The sequence below is a fragment of the Rhamphochromis longiceps genome, linkage group LG18 (assembly GCF_057381845.1).
Source record: "Rhamphochromis longiceps isolate RC_006_pf linkage group LG18, R_longiceps_female_GT1.1, whole genome shotgun sequence".
In the NCBI taxonomy this organism is placed as follows: domain Eukaryota; kingdom Metazoa; phylum Chordata; class Actinopteri; order Cichliformes; family Cichlidae; genus Rhamphochromis; species Rhamphochromis longiceps.
Genome location: NC_140574.1, coordinates 939,759 through 952,523, shown reverse-complemented (window position 1 = coordinate 952,523; position 12,765 = coordinate 939,759). Strand labels below are relative to the sequence as shown.

At 46.5% G+C, this 12,765-nt stretch overlaps 1 protein-coding gene across 2 annotated transcripts; it reads right to left on the bottom strand.

The window, feature by feature from the left end:
- Window positions 1-9,530: 9,530 nt before the first annotated feature.
- Window positions 9,531-12,549, bottom strand: LOC146647330 (dual specificity protein phosphatase 18). 2 transcript variants are annotated; one of them, XM_085388995.1, is made up of 2 exons: window positions 12,415-12,549; window positions 9,531-10,271 (listed from the first exon to the last, which is right to left on the bottom strand). In XM_085388995.1, the coding sequence occupies exon 2, from the start codon at window positions 10,269-10,271 to the stop codon at window positions 9,663-9,665; it is 609 nt and encodes a 202-aa protein (XP_085245121.1). In that variant the 5' UTR covers window positions 12,415-12,549; the 3' UTR covers window positions 9,531-9,662. The 2 variants fall into 2 exon arrangements, with proteins under 2 accessions (XP_085245121.1, XP_085245120.1); XM_085388994.1 differs by having other exon boundaries at window positions 9,531-10,274; window positions 12,415-12,548.
- Between the last annotated feature and the right edge of the window lie 216 nt (window positions 12,550-12,765).

The window sequence follows — 12,765 nt, the reverse complement described above, 5'->3', positions numbered from 1 at the left end:
CAACGTGTCTTTTAGACCCCATTCCTACAAAACTGCTCAAAGAAGTCCTGCCATTAATTAATTCTTCGATCTTAAATATGATCAACCTATCTCTAATGATCGGCTATGTACCACAGGCCTTCAAGCTGGCTGTAGTTAAACCTTTACTCAAAAGCATCTCTAGACCCAGCAGTCTTAGCTAATTATAGGCCAATCTCCAACCTTCCTTTATATCAAACATCCTTGAAAGAGTAGTTGTCAAACAGCTAACAGATCATCTGCAGAGGTTTATTTGAAGAGTTTCAGTCAGGTTTCAGAGCTCAGCACAGCACAGAAACAGCTTTAGTGAAGGTTACAAATGATCTTCTTATGGCCTCTGACAGTGGACTCATCTCTGTGCTTGTCCTGCTAGACCTCAGTGCAGCGTTCGATACTGTTGATCATAATATCCTATTAGAGCGATTAGAACATGCTGTAGGTATTACAGGTACTGTGCTGCAGTGGTTTGTATCATATCTATCTAATAGACTCCAGTTTGTTCATGTAAATGGAGAGTCCTCTTCACACACTGAGGTTAATTATGGAGTTCCACAGGGTTCAGTGCTAGGACCAATTCTGTTTACACTATACATGCTTCCCTTAGGCAGTATCATTAGAAGACATAGCATACATTTACACTGCTATGCAGATGACACCCAGCTCTATCTGTCCATGAAGCCAGATAACACACACCAATGAGTTAAACTGCAGGAATGTCTTAAAGACATAAAGACCTGGATGGCCGCTAACTTTCTGCTTCTTAATTCAGATCAAACTGAGGTTATTGTACTCGGCCCTGAAAAGCTTAGAAATATGGTATCTAAGCAGATTCTTACTCTGGATGGCATTACCTTGGCCTCCAGTAACACTGTGAGGAACCTTGGAGTCATTTTTGACCAGGACATGTCCTTCAACACACATATTAAACAAATATGTAAGACTGCTTTCTTCCATTTGCGCAACATCTCTAAAGTTAGAAATATCCTGTCTCAGAGTGACGCTGAAAAACTAGTTCATGCATTTATTACTTCCAGGCTGGACGACTGTAATTCATTATTATCAGGAAGTCCTAAAAACTCCCTGAAAAGCCTTCAGCTGATCCAAAATGCTGCAGCAAGAGTCCTGACAGGGACTAGAAAGAGAGAGCAGATTTCTCCTGTTTTGGCTTCCTGTTAAATCCAGAATTCAAAATCCTGCTCCTCACATACAAGGTCTTAAATAATCAGGCCCCATCTTATCTTAATGACCTTGTAGTACCATATCACCCTATTAGAGCACTTCGCTCTCGCTCTGCAGGCCTACTTGTTGTTCCTAGAGTATTTAAAAGTAGAATGGGAGGCAGAGCCTTCAGTTTTCAGGCCCCTCTTCTGTGGAACCAGCTTCCAGTTTGGATTCAGGAGACAGACACTATCTCTACTTTCAAGATTAGGCTTCAAACTTTCCTTTTTGCTAAAGCATATAGTTAGGGCTGGACCAGGTGACCCTGAATCCTCCCTTAGTTATGCTGCAATAGATGTAGGCTGCCGGGGGATTCCCATGATGCATTGAGTTTTTCCTTTCCAGTCACCTTTCTCACTCACTATGTATTAACAGACCTCTCTGCATTGAATCATATCTGTTATTAACCTCTGTCTCTCTTCCACAGCGTGTCTTTATCCTGTCTTCCTTCTCTCACCCCAACCGGTCACAGCAGATGGCCCCGCCCCTCCCTGAGCCTGGTTCTGCCGGAGGTTTCTTCCTGTTAAAAGGGAGTTTTTCCTTCCCACTGTTGCCAAAGTGCTTGCTCATAGGGGGTCATATGATTGTTGGGTTTTTTTCTCTGTATCTATGAAGCGCCTTGAGGCGACTTATGTTGTGATTTGGCGCTATATAAATAAAATTGAATTGAATTGAATTGAATTATCATCCGAGAAACCATTGAGAAAGCTTGCCTCACCCTATCATGTGACCTGCTGAGAACACTTTATGTGAGCGAGGGAAGGATCTGAGACTGCATTGTAGGTGGCATCCTCAAGAGTGACCTTTGACCTTTAGATGCAGATGAACAGCTGAGTCTTGTCCTGTTGAGGTGGTTCTTCCTCCATGTTGGCTACAATATGTGACACCGATGAGCCCATGGCACAGCCATGGCACAGCCACGTTTTTGTAAGGCAAGGCAAGTTTATTTGTATAGCACAATTCAACAACAAGGTGATTCAAAGTGCTTAGGTTTGTAGAAACCCTCGCTGTATTTAAAATATGTGGTAGTGAGGCAGAGGTTTAACAGTGTGCAGGTCTGAGTGGGACTCCTTTGTGGATCTTTGGGAGTCCACAAAGAAGAAGGCAAAGTGGACCCAAAGGAGTACACCGAGGACGGCTGTGTAAGTCCCGGCGTGTGTGGCATCCACAGGAACCTCTGAATCTCAGCTACAAGCTCGTATAAACTGTTTCTACGAACACCAAAGAGCGAAAACAACAAACAGTTAATGGTCACATCATTTCATGAAATGTCTATAAACAAGCAGAACAGAGCCTCGATAGCACGAGCTACCCGAGCGAACAGTACATTTTCTGAAAGCAGAGATTTCACAAATTCCTAAACTGCGAGTTTCGTCACGCTCCAACGTAAATTTACCGAACCAGCCGCAGAAGCAGACCGCTCAATAATAACACAAAGTCAGACTTTTCCTGTTGCTTTCACAGAATAAACATCCATTTGAGACTACAGCTTGTTTCCTGACTAACTCATTCTCCCACAATGCCTCAGAGCTGTTTCCTGTTAAAAAAAAAAAATCACAGTTTTCTGCCCAGTTACAGACATTTGATCGTCTGTACCCATGTGGATGCCTTGGGTACAGACGGTGGTATGTAGGGGGGTCAGTGAAGTTGTTGTAGGTAACTGATGACTTTGTCTTTGTGGGGTCTCGTTTTATGGTTTCATGGGTGTTTTTGTCACTGAGGAGTAATTTTGGTGTGATAATCAGTTGAGTTTAGAACAGCAGTTTACCTCCTCCTATGGTCTTCTTTGCTTACATTGTGAGGTTAGACAGAATTTCTTGAACTGGAGAGAGTAGCCGAAACCTTCATCCTCAGTAGGTAGAGTGGTGACCCCATGACCAGAAACCTGGGCGCCCAATGGCTGCCCACTGCTTCACTGAGTGAATGGGTTAAATGTAGAGAGGAATTTCCCCATGGGGATCAATAAAGTATACCTTATCCTGAGTTATATTAATGTATTAATCCCTGTTGTGGCCCATTATGGGCAGCTTTTGTACAGACATGACCAAATTGAATCCTCTGGCTAGCACCTGTCTGACAAGTTCTTCACCCACTCATCCTGGCTGGTTGTGGTGTCTTCATGTTCTCATGGTGTGGGCATTGATTCAGAATGGAAAGTTTTTTGTTTGCAGTTTTTGGAGCTTCTGAAGTTGTTTTTCTTTGCCTTTCATGTGTTGTACCAAGTGAGCTGTGTCCACAAACTTGGGAAACAAACAGGAGGAGCACAGTGAGTTCCTGCAGGGTCTTTTTAATCTTATTTTGGAGTGCATCTATAGTGGAATGGATCTATCCTTTCACTCAGCAGCTGTTTTAATGCTCTCCATAAGATCTGCTCAGCCCTGTTACTCCTGACCATGGACCATTGAAACTCTTGGAAAGCAGTCTGTTTCTGTCAAACAGACTCAGCAGACTGCAGTCACAGTGGCTCCTGTGGTTGAGAAACAGAGCAGATGGATTTAAAAAGGCGTGAAGAAGGTAGTGGTAAAAAATGAACCACACATGTTTCACATGATGATGTCTTATGTGTTGGTACAGGGCATTGAAGATGATAACAGTGGGTGGATTATATTCTTAAACTTAGTTACAGCGCTTTCAGAAAGACATCTACTGTGATAAAGTCTACTCTCCACTGCTGTGTAATCAATTATTGTGAATGTAAATGTTATCAGGAAATGATCAGACAGGAGAGGGTTTTCAGGAAACACTGTTAAATGTTCAGTTTCTATGCCATATGTTAAACTCTGGTAGTTGGTGATTCTGTTCTCAGACATGTGAAGCTAGAGACACCGGCAACCATAGTCAATTGTTTTCCAGGGGCCAGAGCAGGCGACATTGAGGGAAATTTAAAACTGCTGGCTAAGGGTAAACGTAAATTCAGTAAAATCATAATTCACGTTGACAGTAATGACACCCGGTTACGCCAATCGGAGGTCACTAAAATCAATATTGAATCGGTGTGCAACTTTGCCAAAACAATGTCGGACTCTGTAGTTTTCTCTGGTCCCCTCCCCAATCAGACCAGGAGTGACATGTTTAGCCGCATGTTCTCCTTAAATTGCTGGCTGTCTGAGTGGTGTCCCAGAAACGATGTGGGCTTCATAGATAATTGGCAAACCTTCTGGAGGAAACCTGGTCTTGTTAGGAGAGACGGCATCCATCCCACTTTGGATGGAGCAGCTCTCATTTCTAGAAATATGGACAAATTTATTAAACCCCCCAAAATATGACTATCCAGAGTTGGGACCAGGAAGCAGAGTTGCAGTCTTACACGCCTCTCTGCAGCTTCTCTCCTCCTGCTACCCCCCAAAACCCATCTCCATAGAGACTGTGTCAGCTCCCAAACAGACAAAAAACAAACTAAAAACCATCAACAAACAACTTAAACATAAACAATTACAAAGAAAGAACAATACAGTATCCACATCTGAACCAAAGAGTAAAACAGTGAAATGTGGATTATTAAATATTAGGTCTCTCTCCTCCAAGTCTCTGTTAGTACATGACTTAATAATTGATCAACAAATTGATTTACTCTGCCTTACAGAAACCTGGTTGCAGCAGGATGATTATGTTAGTTTAAATGAATCAACACCCCCGAGTCATTCTAACTACCAGAAATCTCGAAGCACAGGCCGAGGGGGCGGTGTGGCAGCAATTTTTCACACCAGCCTATTAATCAACCAAAGACCCAGACAGACTTTTAATTCATTTGAAAGCCTGATGCTTAACATTGTCCACCCCAGCTGTAAAACTCAGAAACCAGTCTTACTTGTTATCATCTATTATCCACCTGGGCCTTACACAGAGTTTCTCTCTGATTTCTCAGACTTTATATCTAATTTAGTTCTGAGCTCAGATAAAATAATTATTGTGGGTGATTTTAACATCCATATAGATGCTAAAAATGACAGCCTCAACATGGCATTTAATCTGTTATTAGACTCAATTGGCTTCTCTCAAAATGTAAAAGAACCCACCCACCACTTTAATCACACTCTAGATCTTGTTTTAACATATGGCATAGAAACTGAACATTTAACAGTGTTTCCTGAAAACCCTCTCCTGTCTGATCATTTCCTGATAACATTTACAATAATTGATTACACAGCGGTGGAGAGTAGACGTTTATCACAGTAGATGTCTTTCTGAAAGCGCTGTAACTAAGTTTAAGAATATAATCCACCCACTGTTATCATCTTCAATGCCCTGTACCAAGACAGAGCAGAGCAGCTATCTGAACACTACTCTAACAGAGGTCGATCATCTTGTTAATAATTTTACTTCTTTAACGAGAGCATCCTCGCTGGTATAACTCTCAATTTCACATCTTAAAGCAGCTAACTCATAGCTGGAGAGGACCTATTGCTACTTTTAATATTAATTGCTACTTAGTCTTTTAGGGGAAGGTATATTTTGTGGACCTTCTTAAGCCCACTGACACACTTCCTGTCGTGGAAGTCTGGGATGAGGGGGCTAACTTGCCCATCCCTGAGGGTGAGATCTCTGACATAGTTGCAATGCACAGAGCAGAGTTCTCCTAGTTTGGATGAAAGTTCCTAAAAGCTGTGGATGTTGAAGGGCTGTCCTGGTCGGCATGTCTCTGCAACATTACGTGGAGATGTGGGGCGGTGCCTCTGGATTGGCAGATGGCAAGAGAAGCTCTAAAAAAAGGGGACGGGAGAGTGTGCTCCAACTACTCCTCGGCCTCCCCGGTAAAGTCCCTGGCAGGGTACTGGAGAGGGGAGTGTGTCTGTTAGTGAAAATTGTGGTTTTCGTCCTGGTCGTGGAACAGTGGATGAGCTCTTTAGCCTCTCAAAGACATTCAGTGGTGCCTGAGAGTTTGCCCAACCAGCCAGCTGACTGCGTCTCTTGGGACAACGGTCCCCAACCCCTGGGCCTCGGACCGGTACCGGTCCGTGAGTCGTTTGGTACCGGGCCGCGAGAGTTGAGGCTCAGGTGTGAAATGTATAGATTTCAGGGTTTTATCGTTAACTCAGCGTTATTTTGTTATCGTTTTTATCGTTTACTCAGTTTTCCTGGGTCTTTTCACGTGTGTTATGAATAAATCTTCTTTTTTTCGGTACCGGTACTAGTTTTATTTTGTAGTATTTATCCGCGACAACTTAAAGGCCGGTCCGTGAAAATATTGTCAGGCATAAACCGGTCCGTGGCGCAAAAAAGGTTGGAGACCGCTGTCTTAGGACACCAGTGGTGGGGGGGGGGGCTTCGGAAGTATAGTGTGTATTACTGTAGGGTCTTTACAATATTAAGCCCCTTGATTTGGAGCTACATAAACTAAAAGTGTCTGGCTGTCTGTTACAGTCACTCAGTCCCTGCAAACATCGCAGGAGCTTGGTCCACATTGTTAGCTGTAAGTGGGATGCGGCCCAGGCTGCACTTGTCAACGGTTCATACTTGTTATGGACACAATATCAGGTCATAGTGATGACTTTTACGTTTCACTACATACTCAGCTACAACATGCTCTTAAACTTCTTTAAATGTTCTAGCACAACATCTGTCACGTGTTCAAAATACCGCTGCATGTTCTATGTGTAACATAGAACAGCGCCACCTGTGCTATGTGAGAGCTGTTACAGGTCGAGTCATCAGTGCTTGTGTGAGTCGCACTACTTCAAGTAGATACGCGTTGATAACTACGTTCCTGTGGCGGATAAACAAACATGTGACTAATGATCACGTGTTAATCAGTGATACTGCTGTTCACATGATTCATGGAATCTAAAGGAGCTGCTTCCTGTCTCAACAGAAGAGCGACAGATGATCTAGAAACAGCCTGGACACGTTAACCTGCGTACACAAGGGACACGTTCATCATTACAAAAACATGTGCTATAAAGATTTTGTGTAGAGATTATACAGCATGCAGTCATGGAGCTCGCTCCCTCACCTCTGCTCTCAGCTCCAGCAGAGCTGTGAGAGAGGAGCTGCTCCTCGTCTCCTCCTGGTTCACTGTGCTCTCCTTCCTCAGCAGCAGTCACCATAAAGGTACCAGGCTCCTCCTTCAGTCCCAGCTGCTCTCCCTCCTGACTGCTGCACAGTTCCTCCTGTTCCTCTTTAATCTGTGGAGGTTCTGGTTCCTCCTGGTCCACACTGGAGCTCCTCTCCTGGTTCCAGAGACAACCTCCTCCTCCTCACAGACCTGCTGCTGTGGGACGTCTGGAACAAAAAAGACATAAAAAAAACAAAAAACATGAAATTTACAAATCTGATGCCAAAAAATTCTGAGAAGTTTTCATTGAAGTCTTTGATAGAGAGGATCAGATGTGTGTTTGAAGCCAAATTCAAATTATTCAAGATCAGACACGATGGTCTATACTCGCCCCAGAGGTGGGAAAGTCACCTTGTTATGCAGCAAAGTAGACAGGCTGGATGCAGCGTACCTGAGAACAAGAACACTTTGTCAAAATAGAAGAAAATATACACAATACAGGGCAGAAGAAATGTTATTTAAACATGTTCGTACTGGTGTATCGATAAGTCTTCTGATGCTTTTTTGTTGTTGTTTTGTTGTGTACGTCTTTGTGTCACTGTACCTGTGAGATATAAGAACCAACATCTGCCAGGAAAAAGTCCCACAGTGCCTCTGTGAGGGTTTTTATTTTTGTTAGTACAAGAGGACGCATAGTCTTTTCTAATCTTATACGTTTTTTATTACATTTATTTCATACTTTTACATTTGAACAGAATCATCATTAGACTCAAAGCCAGAACAACACATAGTCAATGCTGGTGGTGCTGAGGTGGGCTCAGCAGGGCCCGGGGCCATGTGTCAGCTTGGTCAGGAGTGAGGAGGAGTGAAAATGTAAACATGAAGAGGGAAACCGGCCGGGAGAAAGTGAGAAGAACTGAGCATGCTCAGAGACCTGCTCCAGTTGTGTGCGAGGATCCAGGTGTGTGCAGGGATCCAGGTGTGTGCGGGGATCCAGGTGTGTGCAGGGACCGAGGTGTGTGCAGGGACCCAGGTGTGTGCAGGGATCCAGGTGTGTGCGGGGACCGAGGTGTGTGCGGGGATCCAGGTGTGTGCGGGGACCGAGGTGTGTGCGGGGATCCAGGTGTGTGCAGGGACCGAGGTGTGTGCGGGGACCGAGGTGTGTGCGGGGACTGAGGTGTGTGCGGGGAACCAGGTGTGTGCGGGGAACCAGGTGTGTGCGGGATCCAGGTGTGCGCAGGGATCCAGGTGTGTGCAGGGACCGAGGTGTGTGCGGGCACTGAGGTGTGTGCGGGGACTGAGGTGTGTGCGGGGACCGAGGTGTGTGCAGGGACCGAGGTGTGTGCGGGGATCCAGGTGTGTGCGGGATCCAGGTGTGCGCAGGGATCCAGGTGTGTGCAGGGGCCGAGGTGTGTGCGGGGATCCAGGTGTGTGCGGGGACCGAGGTGTGTGCGGGGATCCAGGTGTGTGCGGGGACTGAGGTGTGTGCGGGGACTGAGGTGTGTGCGGGGATCCAGGTGTGTGCGGGGATCCAGGTGTGTGCGGGATCCAGGTGTGCGCAGGGATCCAGGTGTGTGCAGGGACCGAGGTGTGTGTGGGGATCCAGGTGTGTGCGGGGATCCAGGTGTGTGCGGGGACCGAGGTGTGTGCGGGGATCCAGGTGTGTGCAGGGACCGAGGTGTGTGCGGGGACCGAGGTGTGTGCGGGGATCCAGGTGTGTGCGGGATCCAGGTGTGCGCAGGGACCGAGGTGTGTGCGGGGACTGAGGTGTGTGCGGGGACCGAGGTGTGTGCGGGGACTGAGGTGTGTGCGGGGATCCAGGTGTGTGCGGGATCCAGGTGTGCGCAGGGATCCAGGTGTGTGCAGGGGCCGAGGTGTGTGCAGGGACCGAGGTGTGTGCGGGGATCCAGGTGTGTGCGGGGACCGAGGTGTGTGTGGGGATCCAGGTGTGTGCGGGGACCGAGGTGTGTGCGGGGATCCAGGTGTGCGCAGAGGCCGAGGTGTGTGCGGGGATCCAGGTGTGTGCGGGATCCAGGTGTGCGCAGGGATCCAGGTGTGTGCAGGGACCGAGGTGTGTGCGGGGATCCAGGTGTGCGCAGGAATCCAGGTGTGTGCAGGGACCGAGGTGTGTGCGGGGATCCAGGTGTGTGCGGGGACCGAGGTGTGTGCGGGGATCCAGGTGTGCGCAGGGGCCGAGGTGTGTGCAGGGATCCAGGTGTGCGCAGGGGCCGAGGTGTGTGCGGGGATCCAGGTGTGTGCGGGATCCAGGTGTGCGCGGGGACCGAGGTGTGTGCGGGGATCCAGGTGTGCGCAGGGGCCGAGGTGTGTGCGGGGATCCAGGTGTGTGCGGGATCCAGGTGTGCGCAGGGATCCAGGTGTGTGCAGGGACCGAGGTGTGCGCAGGGATCCCTCTGAGGATCCAGGTGTTTGAATTTCAGACTTTGATGGTTTTGGATCCCCTCCTGGATCTGTTTGCTGATGATGTCACCTGAGCACGTGACATCAGCGGTGACCTGGGCACCAGTGTTAGCAGGCCCGTCTGCTGCTGAGACCTGGCCAGCCGCGGTGTCCCAGGCGGCGTCCTGGGTGGCGGCTCTGGGGCCACCCTGACGGTGTTCCTCCCGTACAGCCTCTTCTCGTACTGCAACAGCTGCTCCCAAAAGCCGGCATTCAGCCGGATGTAGGGCCGGCTCTCCTGGACCCAGTGGTGTGCCCGCCGCAGCGTCACGCCCCTGTAGCGCATCAGGTACGCCATCACCAGTGCTGGAGAGCGGCTCATCCCGGCAGCACAGTGCACCAGCGTCCCACCGCCACAGTTACCATGGATACGCTTAGCCACCCAGTCAAAGTAATCCCCGAGGCGGGCGCTCGGCAGGTCGGAGACAGGGACCCGCAGGCACTCCACCCCTGGGTAGGCGGGGCAGGCGTGGCTCAGTGTGGCATTGACAATCAGAGTGATGCCTTTCTTCAACACCAGTCCTGCGTTCAGAGGGGCGTCGGCCCCACTGAGAAACAGGGTGGGGGTAATCTGAGAGACCGCCATCTGCTGGAGACACAGAGAGACATTACTGCAGCTCAGAGCGGTGAATTCACGCCTGCACTGGCCAATCACAGAACAGCACACATGTGAATGCACTCACACCTCCATTGAAGCACAAATGAAACACAGACATCAGCCTCCAACTCTAAAACACCAGCAACTGCAGTTCCTCTGACGTCCAGCAGGGACAGCACTGACTTAGTCGCCATAGTCTCCGTGTTAAAATAAACACGCTTACGGCTGATCTCAAACAAACACCTGTACGAGGGAAGGATGTTTTTAAAACTCACCTGCCTGTAGTATTAGCTCATTGGAGCCCAGACCCATTTATACTTTCAGGAAAACTTGCAATATGGCTGCTGTGAGGTTACAGAACAAACAGACCATACAAGAAGGATTCTGATTGGATTAGCAGGTATGTGTGCGTGTCTGTGTGATGCTGGTTCCGATTAGGGGTGGGTTTTTATAATCAATTTATCGATTAAAATCGATTCTGGCTTGGATAACGTAAAATCGATTCATTAAAATCCTGAATCGCTTTTTTAATATAAACTTATTTTGTCTGGAATACCAGAATCTCTGGTGAAATCTCACAAAATTTCAACAACCACCAAACAGTTAAGACAGTAAATGAGAGCAGGAACACGGATTCTGCACATAGACTTAAACACACAGCTCGACCCGCGGATCAGAATCAGTGAGATGTCGCCTTTCTCACGGTCGGGGCTGAAAGCCGACGGGTCGCTGACTCTGATCTGTCGGCGGGTCGAGCTTTGTGTTTACGCCCTTTATGTGCTGATTCTAAAGCTGTTAGTTTGATGTCTCTCCAAACAATATTGACCGAACCAGCAGCAAAAGAAGATCCGAACTAAGCTTCACATAAACATCGTCATGAATTCACTCTGACTTTTGCTGTTTTGCTTCCACCATGATGCACAGCTCTCTCTCTCTGTACTTCAAGATCAGTTTCCCGTCTAAAAATCTGTTTTCTGCATTGTTCGCTTGCTTGTTACGCACAAGTCTACTGTTCTTACAGGCTGTCAGCTGTTGTTTTTTTCCCCTTTTACATTCTTCCAAAAAGAAAACCTCATTTCTGCTGTTCAACAGATCCGACAGTGAGTGGTTCCTGTTACTCATCCAGTCTGAGAAAGCACTGGTTAAAGTGTTTGTGTATTTATTGGTTTATTTTAAGTAATTGTGTTTTATGTATATTATGGTTTTATATTTTTACAAATGCTTTATATACTTATTTATATACATATATATATTTAATAGTTTATACCTTGTGTTGGGGAGGGGGGGTGTTTCTGTCTTGTTTTTATGGACATGAAGTCTGCCAATAAAGATTGAATTGATTGAATACTGAACAAATGTAAACTTTTTAAAATTATTCAAAATGCAAAACGCTTAGCTGTGTCTCTAACAAAACCGCTGTAACGTCAGAGGTGATGTTCATATGTTCATTAATGATTTTCTTTCGTTTTTGATGTACTGCAGAATATTTTTATAAAATCCAGAACAGGAAAATCACCTCCATGTTTGTCTGTGTTTTATCTTCAGCTACTTTGACACAAAGGCCTCTGCTGTGATGCTCACACCTGTGATAAAGTCTTGCGTGTGTCAGCTTCCTTTTTATTGATACAAAAATATGTAAATGTACTGATCTGAATTTCTGACTGTCAAAATTTCCCAGATTTAAATCGAATCGTGGATCGAATCGATTCTAGAAATCAGTGACGATACCCAGCCCTAGTTCCGATGTTTAAAGGATTCTGGGTCACATGTCAGGATGTAATAAGAAATAATCTGAAGTCATATTTATTTAACCAAACAGAGGAACGGCGTGTGAGAAAGTCCACCCCTGCTACTTCCTGAGGGATCGGACTGTTTACGCTTGTTGTTCTCACTCTCGCCAACGCAGTCAGACGACAGCACTGACGTCACACCTGCTGGTGCGAGCTGCACTTTGATGTTGTCCTTTCATCAGTTTGCTGTCACCTGTACAGACGTTTTTATGACAGACGTATGCAGGAGCACATGATACAGAACTCAGTTATGGACTCTACTGCTTCCTGTTTTGGCTTTTTGTTAAATAAATCATGACTGTTGTATTTAAATGGGTTTAGATGTGTGTCATGTGTGTTACCTGCTGCCCGGTGGTCCTCTGACTGCTGCTCTGAGTGACACACACACCCTAGATGGCTGTGTGTGTCAGTCCTTCAGCCAATCATCTGAAGGGTTAATTTTAGTACAACAGCTGAAAACGTCCTGAAGTCATGTGACTGAAGAGGAGAAATCAGACTCCAGCACACACACCATCATAATGAGTGTGAATTTATCACTAAGAGCAGTTTGATTGACAGCTGCTGATATGGCCCTGAAGGCTTCACTGATGTTGAAATAAGAGTGTTTGACTTGATTATATAAACTTTCCCCCACACTGGGGGAATTCCCTTTTCACCGCAGTTTAATTTTATTTATTTAAATCTAATTTTCG